The 27,893-nt window shown below is 36.3% G+C and overlaps 1 protein-coding gene across 3 annotated transcripts in view; it reads left to right on the forward strand.

Moving 5' to 3' along the window:
- The window catches only part of FANCA (FA complementation group A), a 115,079-nt gene that overhangs the window by 20,625 nt on the left and 66,561 nt on the right, over window positions 1-27,893 (forward strand). For all 3 annotated transcript variants that reach the window (XM_074200767.1, XM_074200759.1, XM_074200774.1), the window contains 12 exons: window positions 1,747-1,813; window positions 8,812-8,924; window positions 9,539-9,615; window positions 10,539-10,680; window positions 11,442-11,575; window positions 16,331-16,441; window positions 16,821-16,910; window positions 17,029-17,094; window positions 20,237-20,325; window positions 21,316-21,376; window positions 21,474-21,523; window positions 22,565-22,641. In XM_074200767.1, coding sequence (XP_074056868.1) covers window positions 1,747-1,813; window positions 8,812-8,924; window positions 9,539-9,615; window positions 10,539-10,680; window positions 11,442-11,575; window positions 16,331-16,441; window positions 16,821-16,910; window positions 17,029-17,094; window positions 20,237-20,325; window positions 21,316-21,376; window positions 21,474-21,523; window positions 22,565-22,641 — 1,077 coding nt within the window. The remainder of the gene's footprint in view (window positions 1-1,746; window positions 1,814-8,811; window positions 8,925-9,538; window positions 9,616-10,538; window positions 10,681-11,441; window positions 11,576-16,330; window positions 16,442-16,820; window positions 16,911-17,028; window positions 17,095-20,236; window positions 20,326-21,315; window positions 21,377-21,473; window positions 21,524-22,564; window positions 22,642-27,893) is intronic.

The raw sequence follows: 27,893 nt of genomic DNA on the forward strand, positions 1-27,893 counted from the left end.
AGAAGACTTCAGAAAATCTAATTTTAAAGGTCCAGTAGATACTTGTTTGCTACAGAACTGGTCCTCAGCAATAAATATTTCAACCTGAGAATCCTCTGTATAGAGATGATAATGTATGGTAGCTAATGAAATTATGATGATGGTTGTCTTCATTCTCAAAGAAGACCATGGCATCAGGGAGGTGATGCCATGACAAGGATGTGAATTGGATTTGAGAGAGGTAGTGCTGTATTAAGTTACCAGCCTCACTTTCTCCTCCAGAGCCATCTGGGTCCAGTGGCCAGATATGAATCAGGACAACTGTCAGTGGCCCTGGAGGAGAGGCAACCAGCACTCGATCCTCCTAGCTAGCTGCCCTTAATAAAGTAAACGAGTAGGAGAATGTAAAGAGAAAAGAGGAACCCGAACAAAGCTTCGTAGGGGATACCTACAATTAGCAGTTATATAATAGATTAAGATCCTGCAAGTAAGACCAAGGAAAAGTAGGAAGAGAACAAGACACTTCAGGGTCACAGAAATCCTTGAGTACCAGATGCTGCAGAGAGCTTCAAAAGCTGAGAAAAGGCCATGAGATTGTTGATGCTGAAGAGAAGAAGGGGGAGCCTGGAGTCTGTAGATGACTTTTCAAAGCATTTAACCACAAAGGGGAGAAGAGCTTGGTAGTAGGGATGGGAGGATCCAGTGAGTTCTTTAGAACAATGATAGAAGGAGTTGGTTCTTCTCTCCCAAAAATTCACTTTCAACAGAGGAAAAAACATGTTTAGCATGGGTCAGACATCGTGTTCTATAGAAGCCATCTTCCTGTATTTGTCCCCTGTGTGAACTGTAATACTAGCTGCAGCAGCAGGTTTCTTCAGTGTCTACTTTCCTTTTCTAGCTGGTACAAAAACACTTGACTGGTAAAGAAAGACCTCCAAGTCTCTGAAATGTCCCCCTCCCTTATTTAGCCTGATGGGTGGTTGTTCCCTTTGATTTAGTGAAACTAGCCACACTTACAAGAACATTCCCTTTTCTATCTCCTATAGTAAATAATACACATTTTCCTTGCAATCATATATTTTTTTATATGACTGCCAGTGTTTTATTGAGCACCTACCTTTTTCTTTTGTTTCATGTAATGTATAAATACTGAAGTATAAATATTTTATGTATAAATAGTTGAAATATGAATGACTGGCTTTTGGGCAGTAATTACTGGATCTAAAAGCAAAATTCATCTGACACCTCCCTTCCATGTCATTCAAGGCTCAAAACTCAAAAAATTTCCTTTTGCAATATAGACTTTTCTGTGTGTGTGCATATGTGTGTTTGTATGTATCCTTGTATGTCCTTACTTCTTAAGGACAGGGATTGTTCTTTACCTTTTCTAATGCCTCAAGCATTTCCCACCATTCCCAGCAATATGTATCAGATCTTTAGCATTAGGTTCTGCTGTCTGTTTCCCTAAAAGGGTCATCTACTTAGTATCCATTATAGAGACTGTTAGAATTTTTTTCTCCCTGTTAGTAATAGCATGATTTGGGGGCGGCTAGGTGGCGTTGTGGATAAAGCACCGGCCCTGGAGTCAGGAGTACCTGGGTTCAAATCGGGTCTCAGACACTTAATTACCTAGCTGTGTGGCCTTGGGCAAGCCACTTAACCCCATTTGCCTTGCAAAAACCTAAAAAAAAAAAAATAGCATGATTCTATTTCAGTTCATTGCTTAATTGTGGTTTTTATTTGTTGTGATGTTTGTTTTGTTGTCAGATATACTTGGTGCTTTTGCTACTGAAATACAAGAAGAGTCCTCTACATTCAAGACAGTGAAGTGCTGGTATGTATGTATTTGTGCATTGGTGAATTTTTGTGTTAGAGTAATCGTGTTTTCTCCTAGTTTAAGCTCTATTTCCTCCCCCAATATTTAGTAGTCACTTAAACTAAAAATCCTACTTTGATGACTTGACTCATTATGGCATAGAGATAGCGCTGTCTTCTCAGAAGCCATGCCAGTAGAGGAAGCCCTCTTGGACCCTATGCTGTCTAGCAGGAAAGACTTCCAAGTGCAGGCCCAACATTCGATTCTTTGTTTTCCAATGACCAATTCTGGAAGTACTAGGGAGGCACTTGAGTTTAAATAGGGAAATGGAATGTTCAGATCATGCTTTAGGAAAGTCACTTTGGTGGCCTAAGTGGGGAGAAACTTAAGGCAGGCAGCCCCCTTCCAACCATCTATTGCAGTGGTCCAGGGGTGAGGGAATGAAGCTCTGGACCAGGAGGTGAAACTGGCAAAGGAGAGGAGGGACGCGTTGAAGAACTATTGCAAAGGTGGAATCGACATGCTTTGGCTGCAGATTGACTCCTCTTATCTTCCCCTACCCTAGCCAGGGGTGGATTATGAAGTAGAGTCAGCCAGGTAGTCAACCATCCAGCATTTATTAAGGTTTGCATTGATCCCTAGGAATATATGTAAAAGCAGAAAGGAAGATAATCTTTGCCCTCAAGGAACTGATATTTTAATGAGGGGAGAGAACACATAAAAGGAGCTGAAAATCTGGGGGAAATGGAGTGGCTAGAGAAGCAGCGGGGGGTGGGGGGGTGGAGCATGGTAAAGAAAGTCCCAAGGGGAAAAATTAGCAAGGATCATCAATAAATTATCATAAAATCAAAACATTTTAGAGGCAGAAGACATCTTAGATATTGTTTAGTATTTTATTTGCAGCTAGGTGGGACAGTGAAGAGTGCACTGGGCTTAGAGTTAGGAAATGCTGCATTCAAATCCAGCCTCAAACAAACTGTGATCCTAGGTAAGTCATTTAAACTTCTGTTGATCTCAGTTTCCTCATCTATAAAACGGAATTAATAATAGCACTTACCTCCTGGCAAATGAGATAATAATTGTAAAGCTCTTAGCACAGGGCCTGATATACAGTAAGCATCTTATGTTAGTTGTTGTTGCTATTAATACTTATAAAAAATGGTCCTAAAAGGGGAGGCTAGGTGGCGTAGTGGATAAAGCACTGGCCTTGGAGTCAGGAGTACCTGGGTTCAAATCTGGTCTCAGACACTTAATAATTACCTAGCTGTGTGGCCTTGGGCAAGCCATTGAACCCCATTTGCCTTGCAAAAAACCTAAAAAAAAAATGGTCTTAAAAAATGGAGCCATAAGCTCCATTACAGTTTGCTTTGCAAGATATATATTTTAGCTTTAAGAAAAAATAACCTTAATAATCTTAATAATATTCATGTTCATATTTTAACATTTATTTTAAATTTGCTGCAGTCTTTTAATCTTTTTTCTTATATAATCTGGGTATATTCTAATTTTGTTTTCTTTGCACTTTTATACTATTCATTTTTGTTATTTCTTAATCCATTATAGTCAAATTCTACATTTTATTTAGCTTTCGCCTAATCTTGCACAATTAGGTTTCTAGATTTACTCATGAATAATGCTGACATGAAAATTTTTTCAGATAAATCTTTTTCCTTTCAGTAATATCCTTAGAGAACTGAGGTCTCTCAGAGGGTATTGTTTACTGCTGTATTGTTTTTCACAAAATTGTTCCAATTCATGACTCCATCAACATTTGCCTATTCATTTCCTACATGAAATTTTATCATTTTTCGCTGTTTGTCAGCTTAATAGGTTGACGTGCCAACACTTTAATTTTAAAGATGAGAAAATTGAAAACCAGAGAGAATTGACTAGCTCTTGGTCAGATTGGTTAATGGCAAATTTTCTGATTCCTAGACCAGTGCTCTTTCTATTACATTACTTTGCCTATCAATATTCTTTGAAAAAAGATGCTATGATAAAAGTCCTGAGAGTTGTTTCTATGCCTGAAAAGTCTTTCCATCTTTGATTTAGATGAACATCCTGGTTCTCCTAGTCTACTTATTGCCCATTTTCTGGAGATGGTGTAGGATAGCAGAGACTTGGGGTCAGGATGATCTGGTTTTGCAATCCTGCCTCTGACATTGACTCAGCTGTAAGACCCTGGGCTAATTAGAGTCTTGAGTCTCAGTTCCCTCACCTGTAAAGCAGAGCTAATAATACTGATGGTACCTAACCACACAATAATTGTGAGATGTATTTAAACTGCTTTGCATATTTGAAAGCCTTCTATCAAGTTCTGCTACTGTTACTATTCTCTTTTGCTAATGTTTCTTTTTTCCAGCCCCTAATTTTAGATGTTGCCCAAAGATTTAGCACTTGGCCATCAGCTATTATCTCTAAGCTCATCTCCTTTAATAGATCTCATCTCCTTTAATAGATCATTTCTTAGGATTTTTTTCAGTAATGGGATTCAAATAGGTTAATAAATGTCACTGAACTCAACATAAAATTAGGTATCAGTTCTGTCAAACCTATGAGAATCAACTGAATCACTTCTGTGCTCATGACTTTTCTCCAAGCTCCCTTTGCACATTGTTACTTAATAATCCCTCTGAATCTTGTCCATTTCATTCCTTCCTATCAAGACTTGTATTCTCTTTCCTGTCAGTTGTATCTGAGCTCAAAGAACTTAACTGGGTTTTGGTCTGTATGGTAATGTCTCTAGATCCTGTCCCAGAAATATGTTTTTAAATGTGTAAAATGTGTAGAATTGTGGAGGAAACCAATTATATTGAAATATAATTAACAAATATATATGCAAATATATATTTATACACACACACACACACACATACACACACACACGCCAGGTTAAGAGTTCCTGTCCTGCCCTTCATTATTGTGACCAGCTCCTATAAGTCCATTGTGTTGCTGTTTCTACCTTCTTGACTGATCATTAGGGGGTTTTCCCCACTCCTCATTGGAGTGGTGACCTCTGTTGGTCAGTAAGCAAGCTTACTGTGTGCTTGGTCTTGTGCTAAAGGCTAGGGACTAAAAAAAAAGACAAGAAATAAGTGTTCTGATGGAGGAGAGAATTCAAATTTCTGAGTACTGCTAACAAAGCAGGCTGCATCACCTTTCTTGCCTTGCTTTGTTTCCCCAACACAATGAATGTCTATAACAAAATGAGTGCTGAGTGCAGAATCATACATATATTATGTATGTAACTAATGCAGGAGTGTGTTTGCTCGACTGCATATTGTTTCAAGTGTTTTTTTTCCTCAATGAGGGACAGAGAGAGAAAATAGGTTTTGGTTAATTAGGTTAAAATTAGGCAAAATTCCCAAAATATAAAAATTGCTTTGTATTAAGTGATAGAAACCTGAGCATTGTGAATATACAAATGGGAAAAAGAGGGACATATATGTGTGCATGTATGCGTGCATGTGTATATGTATATTCTCATATATATGAAAAGTAAAGATAGAAATACATGTAAACATTCATATACATATATATGAGATGTAAGGTAAAAAGGACGGACTTTATTAATGTATTGGATATATGGAATAGGGGAGCTTGAGGAGTCAAAGGTGACAGTAGACTTAGGATCTGAGTGACTGGGAGGATGGTGGTGCTCATGACAGTGGTGAAGGAAAATAAGAAGTAAAGAAAGTTTAGAGGGAAAGATAATTCTGTTTTTGATAATAGTGATACCCATTTGGAGCTATCCAAGAGACAGAGGTATGTGACTGACTAGCTTAGCAGAGAGATGAGGGCTAATTTTACTGATAGGGAAAACAGTCTGCATCGAGATAATTGAACTCTTGGGAGCTGATGAAATTGAGAGAGTAGAAAAGAGGAGGCCCAGGTCAGAATCTTAGCCACTCAGAGGGTGTGATATGAATGGAAAAATGAGCAAAAGAGACTGAGAAATGGGTTTGGTCAGATGAGTGAACTGGAGAGTGCAGTATCTAAAGCTCAGAGGGATGTTCTAGACTAGAAGTCTAGAAGTCACAGAAGATTGAAGTCACTGAGAGAAAGCCTGTTGGTTTCTCAGTTAGATCATTGATACTTTTGGAGAGGGCAGTTTGAGTGGAGTGATTAGGCCAGCAGCTGGATTAAGGGGGGGGGTGGCTAGGTGGATAGAGCACCCACCCTGGAGTCAGGAGTAGTTGAGTTCAAATCCGGCCTCAGACACTTAATAATTACCTAGCTGTGTGGCCTTGGGCAAGCCACTTAACCCCCTATTATCTTGCAAAAACTTAAAAAAAATTAAAAAAAAAACAGAGAGGGAGAGGAACTATAAAAGAAAGTCATGACATTCATTGTGCATGATTTTAGTGTGAAAGGGAGAGAACAGATCTGCAAAGTACTTGAGAAATATTATCATCATTTATAGCAGGATAATCTAAGGCAGACAGAAGTTAATTGACTTCCCCAGGAAGACAACTAATAAGTGTCTAGGAAGCATTTGAATTTATGTCTTCATGACCAGTACTTTATCCACTGATAGAATATAGGAAAGAGAGGAAAGAGAATGGAGATGTTAGTGGGAAAAATTATTGAAGGAGTCAGGTGAGGATTGTAGAGCATGTAGAGGTTTTTTGCCTTGGCAAAAAGAAAGGCTACCCATTCATCTGAGATGAGAATGAAAGAAGAAATGGTGAAGGGAAATGTCAGGTGAGAGCAGGAGATGAGAAGGGGAGGCTCTTGATGAATAGTTTCCATTTTTTGTTGAAGTATTGAGGGAAGGTGGGGTTGGCGGGGCCACGATTAGAGAAGAGACTGGATTGGAATAGCTGCTGTGGAGACTTAGATCATTGAGGAGAGAGTAGAATGTTTGCCAAGCTGTGGTGAATGCTCACTTGAGATTAAGTAAAATTGCTAATTTTCTTCAACTCAGTTCAGCAGCATGTGAATAGGAACAATGGAAGAGGATGCTGAGACTCATTCAGAGTTGGGACTTAGCAAGGTGCTATTGGAGATAGGAAAAGAGATCAAGAGAATCAAGTTATTGGGTCATATAAAGTTGAATTCAGCAAGGAGTTGAGATGAGAAAGAGAAGAGAATCAACCAGAGTGGGGTGAGGGAATAGAGGCCGTGAGGACAGAGAACAGGTTTAAAGGTCAGGAGGCATGAGGGAACATAGAATGAGGTAAGACTATGGTCAATAAAAGGAACTTGCTAACCAAGGCAAGGTCAGAGGCATGGTCTTGTCAGTGTTTAGCAGAGGTTAAAGAGAAGAGCAGGTCATGGGAATTGAGTAGACTGAGGTACTTTGTATCATGGATTCTTAGAAACCCGCTTTGCCTGGCTTAGCTTCCTAATCCTTTCATCCTGTGCCTCACCTTATTTCTGGTTAGTTTTCATGTGTCTAAATTGAAGTTAAATGGATCAATTTAAGAGCAGTATTGGAAATATATATAGAACAGGGCTCCAAAATGCAGCCCACAGTGTACTTTAATGTGACCCCCTGTGGGTTTACTAAATACTTTAGTAAATGAAGCTGTGCTACCACAGAGCTCTCACTAAAATGAGATGGAAATACATTGTTTGTTGTTTCAGTGAAAACTTTTAAAAGTTAGGTTGGACAGCCCTGATACAGAATATGTTTTTAAGGTCTTGCAGGAAATATATACATATAAACTAACTAGTAAATATGGAAGGTCAGTCAGTCCTAAGGATCAATGTATAAGATGTATAAATCATAGCTCAATATCAGTATCATCCCCTATCCTTTAGCTCTCTCTCCCTACTGACTCCCCTCTCATTTCCATCACCAGATCCCCTTCCCCCTTCCTCTGTGTTCTCTGGAGTGCCTGCCCCAGAGATAACCTCTTGTTTTTGTTGGGTTTTTTTGTTTGTTTTTTTAGTTTTTGCAAGGCAATAGGGTTAAGTGGCTTGCCCAAGGCCACACAGCTAGGTAATTATTAAGTGTCTCAGGCTAGATTTTGAACTCAGGTACTCCTGACTCCAGGGCTGGTGCCCTATCCTGTACCACCTAGCTACCCCTCTTGCTTTCTTCTTACAGCTTTTCTTCCCTCATACCTTCTGTCTTCTTGCTCCCAGGCTTCAGCTGCTCTTCCTCAGCACTACTTGTTGAGGAAGGACCCCGAGCAGGTCCCTCTATCCCTACCCTTCAGATCTCTTTTATGTGTTTCTTTCCCCACTAGATTGTAAACTCCCTGAAGGAAAGAGCAGTTTTTCTTTTGGGCTTGCAGCTGATGCAGAATAAGCACTTCTACCAGGCCTGTTTACTCACTTGCCTCCTTTGTGACTTATACTCTGCTAAACACTGAGAACAAATAGAAAGTCCAGAGATAGTCAAGACTCTCAGAGCTCACACTCCAATAGGGGAGACAGAGTGTTTAAACTGTACAAACAAGATAAAGACAGGATCAGTTGGAGATAATTAACTGAAAGAAGGCCCTGGAATTAAGAGAACTTGAATGGACTTTTGTGGGAATTTGAGCTGTGAGCAGCAGATGGAGATGTGGAGGATAAAGATGCCAGGCATAGTGGATAGCCAGAAAAAATGACCAGAGTCAGGAGGTTGAGTGTCTCTGCAAGGAACAGCAAGAAGGCTATTATCACTGTAATTTTTATAATTGATCTAGAAGTAATAAGGGATTTATTGAATAGTTGGGGTGGAAGAGGTAGTGTTCAGGCTTTCAGAAAATATTTGGATAGTGGAAGGAAGATGGATTGGAGTGGAGAGACTTGAGACAGGCAGACCTACCAGTAGACTAATGTAGTAATCTAAGAGCAAGGTAATAAGGGCCTGCACTGAAGTGGGGGTTGGGGGGTCAGGAATCAGGGAAGGGAAATGGGCATGTTTGAGAGATGATAGTATGGTCAAATTGATAGAACTTGGCAATAGCTTGGATATGTATCCACAGGGAGTGTGAAGCATTTAAAGATAATATCTAGATGGCTGAGATGGTTTCATTCTTTTTTATGAAAACTTTTTCTTTTGAAAATTCTTTTGGCAGGTTAAATATGTTCAAGTGTTCCATTTATAGCAGCATGGTTTCACCAGATTCTCTGCAAAGATTTTTTTCGTACACCTTGACTCAGATACTTATTTATAATCCTGTACTAAAAGGTAGGCCTCAAAAGACAATCTCGAATGTTTACTGAGAGCTTTATACTTTATAGTTCACTAAGCCCTCCCTTATAAATGGAGTAAGTTCAGGTAATAAAATCAAGATGACCATGTTTGTGCTATAATTACAATATTGTAAACTCATCATATTTAATATTGGGAAAAGGGAATTGCTAGATTTACTAGGAGATACATGCAAACTCTGTTGGCCTGTCTTTTTTTGATATCTGAAAACCTAAACCTTAAAAGTTTAGAAATACTATATGTTAAACTTTGGATCCTTGAAAGTGCTAAGAAAAGTACCAGTAAGTGGTATCTCCAACCATAGATGGAATTAGAATGGACAAAAATGGGAATTTATCCTTTTTATTAGCATCTTCTTTAGTATAACTTCATACCTGCATTGAAACCCTAGGGTCTCTCAAATATCATCTTAATTATACTGTGCTGTTAGTTTGACTTTCTATGTAATCAAACCCTGCAAGGATAAACTTTAAGAAATTTTGACTTAATATCTGTCTGGATTAATGCTAAATAATAATGATTTTCAGGTTGACATATAGACTAATAGCATCTACTTCCATTGAGAACTTTTCTGTCTTTCTCTGGTACAGCGTGTGATGCTGTTCAAAAGCAGAAGGATTGGAGCTTTGCAAGAACTTGTCCTTTGCTCACTGCCTTATATCGAAGAGTAAGTTCATTTCATTAAGATAGTAAGTCTTCAGCTTTCTTTTCCCTTATTTTCAGTTTTAAATCTTTTCAACCAGGAATTAGATTATTTAGTGAATTAAGTATACAGGGCATCAAAGCCTTACAGCTGTTAAAATTGCTTTTGGAATACTTTGTACTAGAGTCTGTGTAGCATTCAGTAAAGTGGAAACAGGCTACTAAGGCAGCAGAATAATCTCATAGTTTGTCCATTGGGAGATAAATTGATATAATGTGGTTCAGTCATTGATTCCATTGAACTACTGACTGAAAACCTTTCCTAAGTAACCTTTGGGAATGAAATGAGATATTCAGTTAGAACTGAGTGAGTGTTATTATTGAAAATGATTTGGAATCAATTTTGTTAATTGTTAATCATTTATCATTTGTAAAATTTGTAAAAATCTTTGAATTAAATAACCTATAGAGATTATTTTTATGAAATTTTTGCCTAGATTGCATACATTTGGGGAGAGAGCAAACCTCATAGTATACAAGCAAGATAACAGTTTGGATTTGTGTCTTATATTATAAAATATATTTGGTTGAAGGAGTGAACTGAATGAATGATCATGTGTCTGTTGTGAGGGATGGAATGAAAACGGTATCACAGATTATATACACTGCCTACAAAGGAGTAAAGCATAATATAATTCTAGCTTTTTTTTTATTCTTGCAAGGCAGTGGGGTTAAGTGACTTGCCCAAGGTCACTCAGCTAAGTAAGTATTAAGTATCTGAGCCCATATTTGAACTCAGGTCTTCCTGATTCCAGGGCCAGTGCTCTATCCATTGCCCTGCCTAGCCACCCCAATTCTAAAATTTTTAAGGATTATGGTAGACATTATTCTTTAGTTTATTAGTTATTTGAGCTTTAGATTAAAGAGATTTGATATTTCTTTTTCTAGTTGTTTGTGATTTTCAACCCCAAAGATCTGATTGGACATTTGCAAGAAGTCTTGGAAACACATGAGGTCAACTGGTGGCTTGTGTTGTCTTGTGTGTCTACCCTGGTTGTGTGCTTGGCCGATGCACAGCAACTTATTAAAGGTAACAGGGATTCTTTCTGTTCTGTTAGCCATGAGATATTAGTTTTTTATTTTTGGTAAAAATAGCTAAGCAATCTAGAGTGTTAGTGGGTAAACCAACAGATTTCTTTTTTTGCAAGGCATTGGGGTTAGGTGACTTGCCCCAGGTCCCACAGCTGGGTGATTTTTAAGTGTCTGAGGCCTGATTTGAACTCAGGTTCTCCTGAGTCCAGGGCTGCACCACCTAGCTGCCCCTAAACCAATAGATTTTTTTAAAGGAAATTTGGAATTGTAAAAGAGCCATTCTGTTTGTTTTTCACTTATGAATTGCATTGATGAACTGGAAATCAATTATTCTGGAAACATGATTTATAAAGTATTTGTAACATTAGTAGCCCAATTAGTTTTGACATGGCTATAAAATGTCATCTTTATTTTATAATTTTATAATAGCAGGTATGGTATTTGGCATTGTTTTCATCAGAATCTTTTAATCAGAATATATTAATAATTGGTGTACAAATTGATAAACCTAAGGACCTGAACATCCCTTCTGGGCAATCAAATAAAGATTACACTGTATCCAGTATGGTTTTCCTTAAATATATTGTGTTTGATCCCTTTGACAATGGTAGTCTAGATGTGATCTAATAACTGCCATATATAGAACCAGTTTTTTCACTTTAATCATCTCTCGTGTTGGTTAACAGTAGCAGGATTCTGATTCTAATCTATACCGTTGATCTGTAGACACTCAAGTTTTAACTTTTTTTGCTCTTCTAGATTTGTTGGCCCATTTGATGATCAAAGCATTTGAGAGTTATGATTTAGAGAGCATGATCACAGCTTTCCTGATAGCTCGCCAGGCTGCTCTGGAGGGACCTTCTGTATTCATTCCTTATGCAGAGTGGTTTAAGGTAGGTTCACTGCAGAGCGTGGCGGTATTAACTTAGACTGGATGCACTAGTTCATTGAAAGTTGGGGTTCTTCCTTATTTGAGACAGGGGATAATCCTTGAGAGGAGGAAAAGACTTCTTAGTTGGTAGTAGGTATCTGCTTGCCTAGGTGATAATCAAAGTTGACCCAGACCATCTGTTTCTTGTCTTTTTGTATGGTTACTTTATTATTTTTTAAATAATTTTTTATTGATGTCTTTTGATTTTTTTCCTCACTATAATTTCCTCCTGTATTCCTTTCCTTGTTCCAGAGAGTCATCCTAAAAAACAAATAATGTCTCTTAAAGATAAAACAAGGAAAAAAATCAGAATAACTCATCAATAACATTGAAAATATTTGAAAATATGTATACCATACCACATTTGTGGATTTCCCACCTCTGCAAAGGGATGGAGTAAGGAGTACATATCCTTTCATATCTCTTCCTTTGAACAATACCTGTCCTTTATAATGGTGAAACGTTCACTTTTAATTTCTTTTTCATTGTAGTTCTTTTTGTATACATTGTTATGAGCGTGGTACGTAATTTTTTTTTCAACTCTGTTGATTTCACTCAGCATCAATTCATATAGATCTTTTTAGCCTTCTCTGAATCTACCACACACATTCTTTCTTATAGCATAGTAATAATCCATTATATTCACAAACCACAATTTGCTCAGATACTTCACATTTAATGAATAACTAGTTTGTTTCCAGTTCTTTGCTATCACAAAAATGTGCTGCTATAAATATTTTGGTTTATTTAGGGACTTGGGTTTTTATCAGCTTCCTTCTTGTGATATAATTCTAGTATCCAAATCATGGATCAAAAGGTATGTACATTTTGGTTACTTTATTTTGTAAGGTTTCTTTAAGAATAGAGAATGTGGGGGAATCTAAGTAACACCATGGTTATTGTGTGAATTATAGAATTGTTTGGCATGAGACTTTATAGACCATCTCTGCATAGAGTCACTTTTCTCTGCGTATGGTCACCTAACTAGTCTTTCTTTGAAGACCTCCAGTCATAATGATTTCACTTTTCTCTGAGAAAACCCAATCTGTTTTTTGTTTGTCAATAAATATTTGGGTTTTTTCAATTTTTAAACATTTTTATTTTAAGTTTTGAGTTCATATTCTTTCCCCCACTCCTTCCCTCTCATCCCCCCTCCTGAGAAGTAAGCAATCAGATGTAGGTTATACATTTGCACTTATGTAAAACATTTCCATACTAGTGATTTTATGCAAGAAGATGGGAATAAAAGGAAAAACTGAAAGTGAGAGTATGTTTCAGTCTGTATTCAAACACTATCAGTTCTTTTTCTGGAGGCAAATAGGCTTCATCATTAGTTCTTTGGGATTGTCTTGGATCATGTATTGCTAAAAATAGCTAAGTTATTAACAGTTCTTCATCCAACAATATTGCCATTACTGTGTACAATATTTTTCTGGTTCTATTCATTCTACTATGCATCAGTTTTTCTAAGTCTTTCCAGAGTTTTCTGAAATCATTCTGCTTGTCATTTATTATGGAACAATTATATTCCATTACAATCGTATACCACACTTTTTTAGTCATTTCCCAATTGATGGGCATCTACCCGATTTCCAATTCTTAGCCACTATAAAAAGAGCCTGCCATAAATATTTTTGGACAGTTCTAATTAATGGAATTATGTTGAGCCATGACATAATACCCTTCTTTTTTTTTTTTGCAAGGCAATGGGGTTAAGTGGCTTGCCCAAGGCCACACAGCTAGGTAATTATTAAGTGTCTGAGGTCAAATTTGAACCCAGGTACTCCTGACTCGAGGGCCAGTGCTTTATCTATTGTGCCATAATGCCCTTCTTTCTCCCAGTGGAAAAAAAGTGGGCATATGTCAGTTTTTCCTGTGAACGATTTATGACTCTTTCATTCACAAATTTGTTTACATTTATAGGTACTGTCAGTCCCACCTTGGCATAATGAATTCCCCTCTGTACTTTTTCATATTTGTCCTAAATTTCACTTGCTCCTATTTCCATAGCTAATTGAACTTTCATATCATGGGGCTCTAATCACAAAGACTTAGATCCCTTTGGTATTGCATAACTGCTAGGCAAAGCAGTTGTTCTCACATTGAAGTTTATGGGAGAGTTTTTCATATCTTTGAGCTCTCCTTGCTCACCAATAAGAAGATGAGGGCCCTTTCAAAACAGCTAAGAGTTGCTGTAGGTAATCATGGTTTAAGTGCCTAGGAATTTGAATAAGAACTCAACTTTGATACTTTTTTTTTCTTCTTAGATCCTAAATCAGAAATATACTTTTTTTTTTAATTTGTAAAAATTTCAAAACTAATAATGGTTATGAATGGAACACTTCTGGCAGTCTGTAAGACTTTACAAGGCCATTTTAAATTCATAATGTTAACTATTAATATAGCTAGAGTAATGTGGCTAATGTTGGTATAGTGACATGGGAACCAATGGAACTCATGGGAGGGTAGGGAGTTCTATTTTTCACATAACTAGAGAGTATCAAAGGCAGTTAGGCACCTAATGTTTCTGAATAATGAAAAAGAACTGTTCTTTTTTGTGGACTAGGTTAAAATGGCGAAACAGTATATGAATGCAGTGTCCCGAGAGCTTAGAAATGCTCAACTCAAGTATATAAAGTCAGCCAGAATTCTAAATGAATGTTGGTAGAATTATATTTCTTTTTGAATAGATTCTATTTTCAGTGCAATATCTCATTTCACTTTTAATGGAACTAATATTTTTTAAGAGCAAGAAATAATTTCAGTGTAGATTTGGGGGACTGATAATAATGAATGTTTTCTTTTGTATTTTGATTCCTAGTAATCTATCCCACTCTCACTCAAAAGCCTCCCTATTATATTTCTGTACCCTTCTACCAATTTAGTACTTATTTAAATGTGTTTAAATTGAAGTGTATCTGATATATTGCCAAAATTCATTCTTTCTTGATGGATTTTATTTATTCCTAAGGGAAAATCAGAATCAAAGTTACCTTATTAAATCAAGGGATTTAAGTCATATTGGGAAAGGATCTCAGAGGTCATCAATTTCAACCCATATCTTTTTAAGGAATGCTCTCCCTGACAATTGTATATGCAGTCTTCACTTACATTCCTCTAGTGAGGTACTGCCATTCCTACCTATTACCACATGAGAGCAGTCAAAGTTTTTTCCTCTACATCTTAAGCTTATTCAGTGTCATTCTATCATTTTTGGGTCTGCCCTTGGTGACATGACAACATTAGTCTCTTTTCATTATCATAACCCTTCAAGTAACTGAAGACCAAAACAGTATTCTTTTTTTCCTCCAAGTCAAATTTTCCCATTTCCAGATGTCTGTGTATGTCATATTTTGCAGGGTTCCTCACTATCTTATTCTCTTTTATTAATGTTCTTTTTAATATGTAATGCTTGGGACTTAAAAGACTTAACTCTAAATGTAGTCTGATTAGGACAGAGTAGAGCACGAGATTACCAGCTTTTTTTCTTCTTGGCACTTTGAGGTTCTTAACGTAGTCAAAGATGACATCTCTGTTTTGGCTACCATGTCTCACTGTTGTTTCATATATATTCATTTGTTAATTCATGGTGGTGTCCACTACGAACTCCAGATCTGTGATGGAAGAGACTCTTGCAGCTCTGAGAGACACTTGCAGTTTTAAAAGACACGTTTGTGTGTGGGGTATTTGTTATGTGTGTATGTGTTTTACATGAAATCTAGTGGGTTACTTGGAGAAACATAGAGGGCGAATGATTTGCACAAGGTCACACAGTGAGTATCATATTTGCATGACTATAAACCTAGTATTCTATCTACTAAATCACAATACCTTATATAATAACCCTTTTACTTAAATACTTAAGAAATTAACCAGGGGCGGCAAGGTGGCATAGTGGATAGAGCACTGGCCCTGAAGTCGTGAGTATCTGAGTTAAATAGGACCTCAAACACTTAATAATTACCTATCTCGTTGGCCTTGGGCAAGCCACTTAACCCCATTGCCTTGCAAAAACTTAAAAAACAAAACCTAAAAGAAATTAACCAGGGGCGGCTAGGTTGCTCAGTGAGTAGAGCACTGGCCCTGGATTCAGGAGTACCTGAGTTCAAATCCGACCTCAGATACTTAATAATTACTTAGCTACATGGCCTTGGACAAGCCACTTAACCCCATTGTCTTGCAAAAACTAAAAAAAAAAAAAAAATTAACCAAAAACTCAAGATGCTGAATGAGATATACATTTTTATTCATGGACAATGTGGGAATTTGTCTTATGTGACTATGACTATTCATTACAAAGACTTTGTTTTTCTTTTCTTTCAGTAGGGGGAGTTCAAACTAATACTTGTTAATTGGAAAGTTATATTCAAAATAAATGTTAAATAAACCTTTGATTTCATCTCTATTGATATATATATCTGTCTTACTCTCCATATTTTGTTATTTTTTAGTTGGAAAACTTTAAACCTCTCTCATTTCTCCATGATTTGTCAGTTTCAATATTATATAATTTTAGTCACATTTGGATATTTTTAGTAGCAAATTTTCTAGGTATGAGATGAAAAATTATTTATATCTGGTGGAAACCAAACCTTTCTGTTGAAGTTAAGATATTTTTGCCAGAAGTGGGGGCAGTATTGGGTTAGGTAAGATATTTTTTATTGTGGCAAGATCCTTTAAGATTCAGATGCCTTTACACTTATTATTTTCTTTTCAGGTTTCCTTTGGAAATGTTAGTGGTTACCATGGCTGTAGTAAGAAGGCTTTAGTTTTTTTATTCAAGTTTTTATCAGACTTAGTACCCTTTGAAGCTCCACAATACATGAAGGTGAGAAGACATGTACAGTTCTGGTTTCATTTTTATCAACCTTTTTCCTGAATTAGTAGAAATACCCTTAAGAACCTTTCACAGACTATCTCCAGGGCTAGAAGTGTGTTTATTATTGTTTTTTAAATATCTTGAGATGCACTGAGATTTGAAAGTGTAAAAGTTGCTTTGATAATTTGAATACTAAGGATCTAGACTTTCTTTTTTTTTTTGGCATAGTTGTCTTTCTTTTTTTGCATTTGGCTTTTATAAATTGTTAACTTTCTGCTGAATTCTCGAGAAACAACTTTTATGATAAAGTTCAAAACAACCTCTTATATAGGGGCTGTAAAAATGTCTAACTTTACAAATTAATCCCACTCTGTTCTTTTGCCTTCAGGTACACATTCTTTACCCACCCTTGGTACCAATAAAATACCGGTCTTTGCTTATGGAATATATTACTCTAGCCAAAACCCGAATGGCAGATCTCAAGGCAAGTTCAAGATCTCAATACTTCAGTGAACATTGTTGGATTACTGTCTTCCAATCTCAAAATATGAAGCATTTTGTGACAATTTCAATTTCCCCCCCCCCTTTCTGTTAACCTCAAGGTTGCTATAGAAGATATGGGTCTTTATGAGGACTTATCATCAACCAAAGAAATTATAGAGGTACTGGAATAAATGCTGTAGTTCTGGTAGAATCTCTCTTAAATGCTAATGTTTTGATTAAAGAAGAGGGCTTTTTCATAGTGCTAATATTAGGCAGTGGTCCAGACTCATGGAAATCTCTTCCTTATAGGACCTTATGACAATTAATACCATTTTATTCAGTAGATGCCTCTGCTGCCGTATTGTTACTCTGCAAATATTGTTTCTCTTTGGTTAGAATTAAGACACTCATTGAAGAGTTGATTTCACAGATAAGAAATTGATGACAAATATATACAGGAAAGATTGTGATATAAAAACAAAGACACCATAAATTTTTTTGTGCCAGACAGGGTTAAATGACTTGCCCAAGTCCATATAACTAGTAAGTTTTTGAGGTCAGGTTTGAACACAGATCCTCCAGGGCTGATAATTCTATCTACTTTGCCACATTGCTGCCCTGTCACCCATAGATTTTTATGAAAAAAAAATGCTTGTCTTAAAAGCATTTTGTTCCTTGTTCTACTTTTGATTACATATACTCAGAACACTAGGAAGTAAATTGTCAATTTTTTGAAAAGTAAAATAGAAAAAGAAAAGCTGGTAAAGTGTGGCACTATAGGGGCGGCTAGGTGGAGCAGTGGATAAAACACCAGCCCTGGAGTCAGGAGTACCTGGGTTCAAATCCCATCTCAGACACTTAATAATGCCTAGCTGTGTGGCCTTGGGCAAGCCACTTAACCCCATTTGCCTTGCAAAAACCTAAAAAAAAAATGTGGCACTATCTATCTATCTATAATTTGCAAGGCAGTGGGGTTAAGTGACTTGCTCAAGGTCACATAGATAGGTCATTATTAAGTGTTTGAAACTGACTTTGAACTCAGGTCCTCCTGATTACAGAGTTGGTTCTCTGTCCTGCACCACCTAGCTGCCCCAACAATATATTTCTTGATAAGAAGCCCTAGATTTGCTTGAGAATAAACAGAAAGGGATTTAAATTTTTCTTGGGGGATTATGTAAAATAAGAAGAATAGTACATAAATACATGACAATGAACTTTACTAGGATCATTGTGATTTAGAACTGGAGGGACTTAAAGCAATATGGTCCACCCTAAGTCCCCCCTTGGAAAATAACTGTCTTTGGTACTTTTTACATTTTTCTAATATTACTTATTTTTTTTTTTGACATCACTTATGTTTCCCAATTTATCCTTTCCCCCACATAATAATCCCTTATAATAGGAAAAAAAAGAATTCAGCAAAATTAACCAACAGACTTATGAAGTTTTATATTTATTGCCACCCTTTGCCCCAAGAAGAGAGGGAGGAGCTTAGGTGGCTCAATGGAAAAGAAGAGAGGGAAGTGCATTTTTGCATCTCTTCTTTGGGACCAACTTGGTCTTTATAAATTCATAATATTTAATTTTAGTAGTTCTTTTGTTGTTTCCATTTTTGTTGTAGTTATTTTTATATTATTTTCCTATTTCTGCTTAAATTTGTGGCTGTATTATGTCTTCCCGTGCCTTGCTGTATTTCTTATATTCATTTTTCTCCGTTGGTCAGACATTTCCACAGATTGCATTTCATTTTCAAAAAGCAACTCTTTCACTTATTCACCATACTTTACATTGCCTTTTTTTCTTCTGAGAAGGTGTAGGCCAGAAAAATTCCATAGTATTAAGTAGAACATGAAAGGTATCATAAGTCTAGAGAATATTTTTTTAAAGTTACATTTTTCTTCTTTGTATGTAAACGAATACAATTGTGTGCAATTGTCTAACCTCATGTGGAAAATAATGTAATATCAAGTAACAATAGGTGTGTAATGAATGGATGGTCATTGTTGAGCTTGAATGTTAGAAGTATGTGAGTTGGAGGCAGCTAGGTGGCACAGTAGATAGGGCACCAGTCCTGGAGTCAGGAGGACCTGAGTTCAAATTTGGCCTTAGACACTTAATTATTACCTAATTATGTGACTTTGGGGCAAGTACCTTAACCCTCTTGCCCTGCAAAAACCAAAAAAATCCCAAAACCAAGTATGTGAGCTAATCCTTCTCTTGCATTGTACCTGAATATTAAACTACATTAGGAATATTCCTTCATTTATTAGGATTGAATTTTTTGAGGTTGAACTAATAAGAGTACTTAGCAAACATATAGAAACAGTGTAAAAATATAAATTTTATCACCATTCATAGTAAATTTTTAAAACCTTAGAAATGAATAAATTGGTCTCAGTTCTTTTTTTGTTCATCAACCACTTTTTATTAAATTGCACATCTGTCTTTTATTATAGTGAACAGCAAAATAGGGGTAGATGGAGGTTAATACATAACAAAATCCAGTTGACAAATCTAGGTGACTAGATATGATGTGGAAAGGCATGTAGGATACAGTGTAACATGTTTTGATGTAATCTAGAGGCAGTTCACTGCCACAGAACAGAGCAGTTGAGATGTATTCCTCTATTCTCTTAGAAATCAAGTAATACAGGTGCACTGATGTGACTGGAGATTTCTAGCACATGAAATTTCAAAAGCCACTAACTAGCATGAGACAGCTAGGTGGTGCAGTGGATAGAGCACCAGCTCTGGTATCAGGAGGATCTGAGTTCAGTTCTAGCCTCAGATATTTTTGCCTAACTGAGTGACCTTGGGCAAATCACTTAATCCCATTGACTTAAATAAATAAAAAAAAGTTACTAGCACAACTAATCTAGGAGAATTCTTCTTTGGAAATAAATGCAACTAGTAAAAATGCCAACATTCCAACCTTTTTTCTTGACTTAGGGATGAAACAATCCAAACAAGACTTTGAAGATTCATTATTTTACCACCCAGATTATAAACAGGTTCCTACAATAATCCCTGGAAGTGCTGCCCTCTGTCTCATAGGAATTAACTAGAACAATTGCTTCTTTCAACTCCCCACATTGGTCCCTTGTTTCCATTTCCCAATCCCTAACCCCAACCAGGTCTTTTACTGAGCCAAACTATCAAGGAGACATTTATTTTTTGTGTCAACTACATTAGCTATTTCAGCTATTCTAAGGTAATAATCATTGCTGAATTTTTAAGGACAGGAAGGTGAAAGCCTTCATCTCATCAAGGACATCATTGTTTAATTTTTTATTCTAATTTTCTTTCATGTACGTGAGCCAGCCCCATTGCCAGGCACAACAAGATGTTGAAAAGGCCATTCAGGTATTTGAACAGACGGGGAAGATCCCAGTAACTGTAATGGAAGCCAGGTAGGATGTTACTGACCATGTAGGACCTAACCATAGTAATCCATCCAGAGTAGGTGACTCTAAATAAGTGTCTGATAACAATGGGATTATTCAAAATCCTTAAATATGAGCAGTTATAAAATTAAGTAGATATTTTTTTATACATGCATATTTGTTTATCACAAAGTCCCATGAAGCAAGTATTCTCATTTTTACACATTTTCTAAGCCATAAAAGGGTTTACTGACTTGCCCAAGATTAAGTGATGGTAGGGTCTAGTTAAGAACTCAAGACTTTCTGTTTCTAGGAAATGCTGTCTGTCCTAACAAAGTGTAATTATGGAGACAGCTAGGGGACAAAGTGGATAAACACCAGCCCTAGAGTCAGGGGGGACCTGGGTTCAAATCCAGCCTCAGAAACTTAATAATTGCCTAGCTGTGTGACCTTGGGCAAGTCACTAAACTCCATTGCCTTACAAAAACACTAACAACAACAACAACAAAAAAAACCCCCAACCAAATAGGGGTCAGAATATTTGCCCATTTTATTCTTCTGGATTGTGAAGAAAGCTGGTTGTGAATCTCAGAATGTTCTGTAAATACAGATGTTATTACTACCCATAACTGTCAAGGATTATTGACTCATCAGCATGTATTCTCCTACCCATCTATACTTGTGATTTTTTTTTGTTATTATTAATTTGAAAACCTTTACAACTGCTCTTACCAATACCAATCAAAAGAACAGAAAGCCAATGCACTCTGTATTAGCAATAAGTGACCCTTTATTATCCAAGAACTTGATTGTCTGTCTGTCTAAAACCACTGCAGGGAGTTTAGTGGCCTGTAAAGAATATTTGGTCATGCATGAAATGGACAGAATAGCCTGGGGACTCTTCCAACTCTTGGATACTGCATTTATGATCTTGTTATCAAGTGTCTTCTAAATGTACTTCAAAGTTTTTCTGTTATTTTAAGGAATCATCACTGTATTTTAATTTTTTTGTTTCAGTATATTCAGGAAACCTTACTATATGTCTCGTTTTCTCCCAGCTCTGCTCATACCTCGGGTGGTTAGTATTCTCTTTTTTTATATATTGCAAGTTAAAGGAGGACTGTTACAGGTTACTTTGGGCCTCTCATTCTGACTTCTGTATTTTTATTGTGCAGCTTCCTGAATCTCCTGATTCCCGGATGGTTTTTATAGATTCCCTCAGAAGGTAGGAATGTCAGCTGGTGGGTTTGGTGTTGAAGGATGTGTAGAGGTGGGAAAGATTGATGGATTGACATGTTCCTAAACCATTTATTAATACATCTTGAATTATGAAGCCTTAGTATATTGGTAGGAAATATTTGGAAGTCACAAGAGAATATTTTCTTTATAGAGTGATGGCATAAATTGGAAGTTAGACTGTACTTTAATTTCCAGAATCAACAGTGTATTCTAAGATAAAGTTCTGGATTATCTGGAGATTAGGAAAGTTTTATAGTTGCTCAAGAACCAACATAAGGGAACTTAAACAAGGGATGAAAAGGAAGAGGAAAACTTGTTAGATTCAGCCCACAAAAAAAATAAGTCATTTAGAAAAGTTTTTAATTTGAAATATTGAACTGTCATGGGACATCCTTTTCCTTACTTGTGATTCTTAGTAGTTGGTAGCAGTCCTCATTTTCCCAGATAGAAATACAAAATAGTAATGTCTTTTCTCTATGCAAAGTTTTGCAATATATGAAAAGGTTGAGATGAGAAAAGTTATACTGTTATGATTTCCTATGTGGAGATTGTCTCAGGGACCTACTTCATCTTTGCTTTTTCAATGCATACTTCACTCAAAACTAACTCTACATTTTATGTTAAAAATCCTTTGCTTAGATTCTGTAGGTAGGCTTATTGACATCTGGCAGGTACTGGAAGTTTCTCCCCACATCTTAGAAGATTTGAATGCTTATGTTTGGGGGATGTAGTGTCTCACCCTGATGGTCTGTACCATGGTGGTTGATGTTAGTATATCCACACATTCTTCCATAACATGCCTTGGCTTATAAGTATGACTTCTGCCATTGTATCTAATTCTGTGTTATCCTAGAAAGCACCAACATTATCTAGTTTGTGCCCTTTTAAATGGTCTTTGTCCTCATTATATATATTTCCCACATTGTAACTTTATATATATTAAGACAAATGAACAAACCTAACAAATCTAACTGTAAAAATTTGAGTTTTAAATGAATCCAATTCATTTTTGTTTCCCCCTATACAGAGCTAATAAACTTCCTCAAAATTTGTATTCCAATTATCTGCAAGCCTGTTCTGCTGCAGAAGAGAGGCAGCTAGAAGGTGAGATTGCTTAGTTACTAATTTGATGCTATCCATTTCCTTGATCAGAAATATTTTCTTCATATGACATAGATTAGATATGATGCTGATTAGCATTGTGGGTTCTAACCCAGTCATGCCAACTGGATACACAATGTGTCTCTTAGTTACCCATCTTGTTAAAAATGTATTTATGATAAGGAGAGTTAGAGGAGCATGTGTGAATGGTTCAGCAAAGATTTATAACTATTTTTATATAAACAAAATCATAATGTATTAATTGAAGATTGTATCCTTACTCCTGCCTTTCTTCCAGTGTTCAGTTTTTGGACATAGATAATTTGCCTGAGTGGTCTCTGAGTATCCAGATTTTAGAGAAAATTGCAGGCATTGCTTCTCTTTTTGTCATGTTTAATTAATTCCAAATTTTATTACTTTTTCAGCTTATTGAGATTCTACTTTATAGCTTTTTTCTACTTTTAAGAAAAATGTTGAAGTATGTATTGTGATGAAATTTTTTTCAGAACTGATAACTTGTTCGTTTATAATGGCTGTACTGAGATATGGAAAGGTTGGGTGCAGCTATCTGTATTTTATCTTCTTCATTTTATCTCATTCTATCAATTCTGCATGTGAAGAATGATAAAAATAAACTAGGGCTATAGGGAAAGCATACATAACTTGGTAGGATCTCATTTTCTATTTGGCCAAGAGTCATTCTCATAGACTTCATAGTCTGAATGGCTTCTTAGCTTTTGTTTGTTTTTTAAATTACTGTTCTTAACTTGCAGTTCAGTTGAAACTTTTTGTGGGTTGGTCTGATTTTTACAAATTAAATGATTTTTTTATAAGCTTAATATTGAACATTAGTGCAACTAATAAAACTTGCTTTGTAATGATTTACTTCTAATTAATTCAGATGAATAAATATCACAACTCTAATTTCCTGCTAAGTCTGTATAAGGATCCTTTGCCCATTCTTACACATTTTTCCTCTTAAATAATTGCAGTTAATCTTGCACTTTTTTCTTCTTAGTCTCCTGTTTTTGTACTTTGTATTATGTCCTATAATCCTTCTAAAAAAGCTTTATTTTTCATACTTAGTCTGGGAGGCAGCATATATTAGAGGAAAGGGCATTGAATTTGGAGGAGTTGTATCAAAATTCTGGCTTTGTTAGCTACTACTTAGCTACAACTTATGTGACCTTGGGCAAGGAATTAAAGCTCTTTGAACTTGATTTCTTTATCTGTAAAATAGTGAGTGGAATTAAGTGATTTCTAGTGTCTCCAGTTCTAATCTGATGACTGTATGAAAATATTTTCCAGATTTTAGATGAAGTAGGTCCCTGAGACAATCTCCAAATAGGAAATCATAATAGTGTAACTTTTCTCATCTCAGCCTTTTCATATATTGCAAAACTTTGCATAGAAAAGACATTACTATTTGTATTTCTGTTAGTAAATAACAGTTCAATTGACCAATTTTCCATTGTTGGACATTTAAGTAGTGTTCATTTTTTGTAGTTATGGATGTTATAATATGAAAACTTTTGAAATTTACCATTTCCTTTTAATTGATTTGAATGACTGAATCAGAGGGAAGGATTAGTTTTATGGTATTTGTGGCACACTACTTGATCTCTATCCAGAAATATATAGTTCTAAGAGATGGTGAAACAGTGTACATGTTTTTCTGCAACTGTCAGTTCATTACTTTTACTTTTTTAAAAAAAATGTTAATTTTAATCTTTTTATTCTGAACTTTAAAAATTTTAAAATATCAACTAAAATAAGCAGTAAATTTGAGGTTGTACTTGAAACTGTTATTCACAATTTGTGATTTTAGGCACATAATAAATTCATTAATTTGCTTTAAAATCTACCTTATTTGTGATTCCTTCTTGTTTTCCTTTTATTCTTTTCTGTGCATTTCAAAAACATTTCAATGACATTTTTTCTTTATTTTCTGCTTTTGGGGCAATACTATCTCTGGCTCTCCTCTTCCTCTCCTCCCACTCACCCCTTAAAAGAAAAAAGAAAAACCAACCTTTGTAAAAGCTCTGCAGTCAAGCAAAACAAATTCCCTTATTATAGTAATCATAATCTCAGACAATAAAACAGTAAGAAATGGGATGTACCAAATAAATTAAAGACTTCCCATGGGGCAAAAAGAATGAGAACAAAACTAAAAGACTAAAAAGAAATTGGAAAAATGTATGTCATCTCGTCTATTAAAAACAGCTGATAAGAAAAAACAGATCAAAAAGAGAGCTAAAGGGCAAAGTGAAAATAGTAAGAATTCACTAGTCAACTCTTGAAAGATCCATAATAGGAAATTCCCAGAAATATCAGAGTCAAAATTCAGAGATTCCAGGTCCAAGAAAAATCCTTCTATGTGAGGATCCAGAAAGTTCAAGTACTAACAACCCACAGCCAGGATACTTGGCAGCCACCAGTTGACATTTGAAGAGTTTGGAATAAGATATTCCCCAAAGTAAAAGACAAAGGATGATAAACAAAACTGAGGGGGGAAAGTCGACCCTTAATATAAAAGAAAATTTCCAAGCATTCCTAATAAATAAAAATAGAAAATATTGATTTGTTGTTGGTAGGCTTTCCCCAATATAATAAAAATGACAGTGAGGGCTATCTAAATTAATTTATTTATACAGTATAACATCACAGAATAACTTTATCAAACCAGGAAAATAATAGCAGAATTCACTCAAATATGTAAAAGGAATATTGAGGGAAATAATAAAAAAAGGTAGAAAGCAAGAGTGCCTAATTGGTATATTTGCAACTGATTGAAAAATAGAAAAGCCAATCAGTTCAGTTTAGGTGTATAACATACAAAAGTTAATGAACATAATTGCATAGTGTTAGATTAACCTTAATCACCAACTACTGAGGCAAGAATTTGCTATTTGACAAAAAACTCTTGTAAATCTGGGAAAAATGGCATAAATTAGATTTAAACCATCCTTTCATAGTATATATCAATGATGTTTGACTTTTGTACTTGAGAAGACTACAGCATCAGGGAAGTGTTGCCAGGACAGTCATATGAATTGAATTTGAGTCAGGGTGCTGTGCTAAATCACCAGACTCACTTTCTTCTCCAGAACCATCTGGGGAGGGTTGCAAGACAATGGGGTTAAATGACTTGCCCAAGGTCACACAGCTAGGTAGTTATTAAGTGTCTGAGGTCACATTTGAATTCAGCTCCTCCTGACTAGAGAGCTGGTGCTCTATCCACTGCACCGCTTAGCTGCCCTGGATGTATGTATAGATTGATAAATTTCAAATTAATGTACCAATGCTAGAGTTGTAAATTGGGTTAGTCTGTAGCCATTCTATAAAGCCATTTGGAATTATAAAAAGATACTAAACTGTGCTTGCCCTTTGACACCATGACACTACTTCCAAAGAGATAAAAGTAGAAAAGAAATCCTGTATAAACAGAAATATTTAGAGCTGATCTTTTTAAAATGGCAGAGACCTGGAAATTAAGGAGGTAACCATCAATTGGGGAATTGCTGAACAAGTTATGATTGATAATGTAGCTGAATATTATTTGTGACATGAGGAATGATTAAAGACATAGTTTTAGAGAATTTGGGGAATATTTGTATTAATGGATACAGAGGGAAGTGAGCAGATACAAAAGAACTATTTGTGCAATAATGGCAATATTGTAAAGAAAATAAATGTGGAAGACTTGTAGTTTGATCAGTTTGATGACCAACCATGACCCCAAAGGACTGATGAAAAAGAATACTACTGAAATAGAGGTAATGGTCTCAAGGATGAGAATGAAACAACATTGTTGAATATGCCTACTGGGTGGATTTGTTTCGTCTGATTATTTTCATTATAGGTTTTTTTGTTTTCCTTTTTTTTTTTCATGGAAATTGGTAGGGGAATTGAGTGAAGGGGGAATAGCAATTGTATTTTGGAAAATAAGAAGAAAGGAGCCAAGATGGCAGCACGAAGGCAGCATTTCCTGGAAACTCCTTCCCCCGCAAAACTCCAAAAGCCATCAAATTATGACTAGAAATTTAGAGGGGCAGAACCCACAGAAAGACTGAGTGATACAATTTTCCAGTCCAAGACAACTTAGAAGTTCCACGTGAAGGGTGTGTTTCACAGGCATGGGGGGTGGGGTGGAGAAAAAAGCCCCGGCTGCAATGCAGTGCAGCTCAGTTCAGGCCATCCCAGCCCAGGAATCACCTGGAATGGCTTGAAGGGTCAGTGAGAGAACTCTGCTGCACTAGAATGAGTGTGGAGTGAGGAGTGCCAGCCTCAGAGCAACCATGCTGCAAGAACCTCCAATGGGAATCAGGGAAACCAGCCTGTACTTCCAGAGAACAGCCCATAGATGGTAAGGAGGGTTGGGGGAGACTGCATGGGTCACTGCTCTCCCTGGGACAGGACTCTGCTGTTTGCCCACACTAAGATCCAGGTTGCAGTTTGGCCTTCCATACTAAGATAATAGGAACCCTTCTCATAATTCCAGGGCAGAGGGGAATACCTGTGATCATCTATATTTCAAAGACAGGCAAGAGAGCATAAGACCTTGGACCTTGGAGAAATAAAGGTCCCAGTGGGGTGTGCCCCCCCCAAAAAAACCCAAAGCCTTGAAAGTGTTGTAAATTAGTCTCAGGCTGAGGAAATGAGCAAACAACAGAAAAAAAGAATGTGCCCATAGAAAATTACTTTGGTCCCATGGAACATCAAAACCACATACTCAGGGGGCGGCTAGGTGGCGCAGTGGATAGAACACTGGCCTTGGAGTCAGGAGTACCTGAGTTCAAATCCGGCCTCAGACACTTAATAATTACCTAGCTGTGTGGCCTTGGGCAAGCCACTTAACCCCATTGCCTTGAAAAATCTTAAAGAGGAAAAAAACACATACTCAGATGATGACAAAATTGAAGCTTCTGAGTCCAAAGTCTCCAAGAGCAATAGAAAAATAGGCTCAGGCTATAGATGATCTCAAGAAAGATTTCAAAAAGCAATTAAGGGAGGTGGAGGAAAAATAGGGAGTAGAAATGAGAGCAATGCAGATAAATCATGAAAACCAAATAAATAGCTTGGTGAAAGAAATACAAAAAAATACTGAAGAAAATAACATGTTAAAAACTAGTTTAGGCCAAATGGAAAAAACAACACAAAAGGCAAATGAGGAGAAGAATGCTTTGAAAAGAAGAACTGGCCAGCTAGAAAAGGAGATAAAAAAAGCTCTCTGAAGAAATGAACTCCTTCAAATC

This window comes from Macrotis lagotis, chromosome 1, assembly GCF_037893015.1.
Source record: "Macrotis lagotis isolate mMagLag1 chromosome 1, bilby.v1.9.chrom.fasta, whole genome shotgun sequence".
Lineage (NCBI taxonomy): Eukaryota > Metazoa > Chordata > Mammalia > Peramelemorphia > Peramelidae > Macrotis > Macrotis lagotis.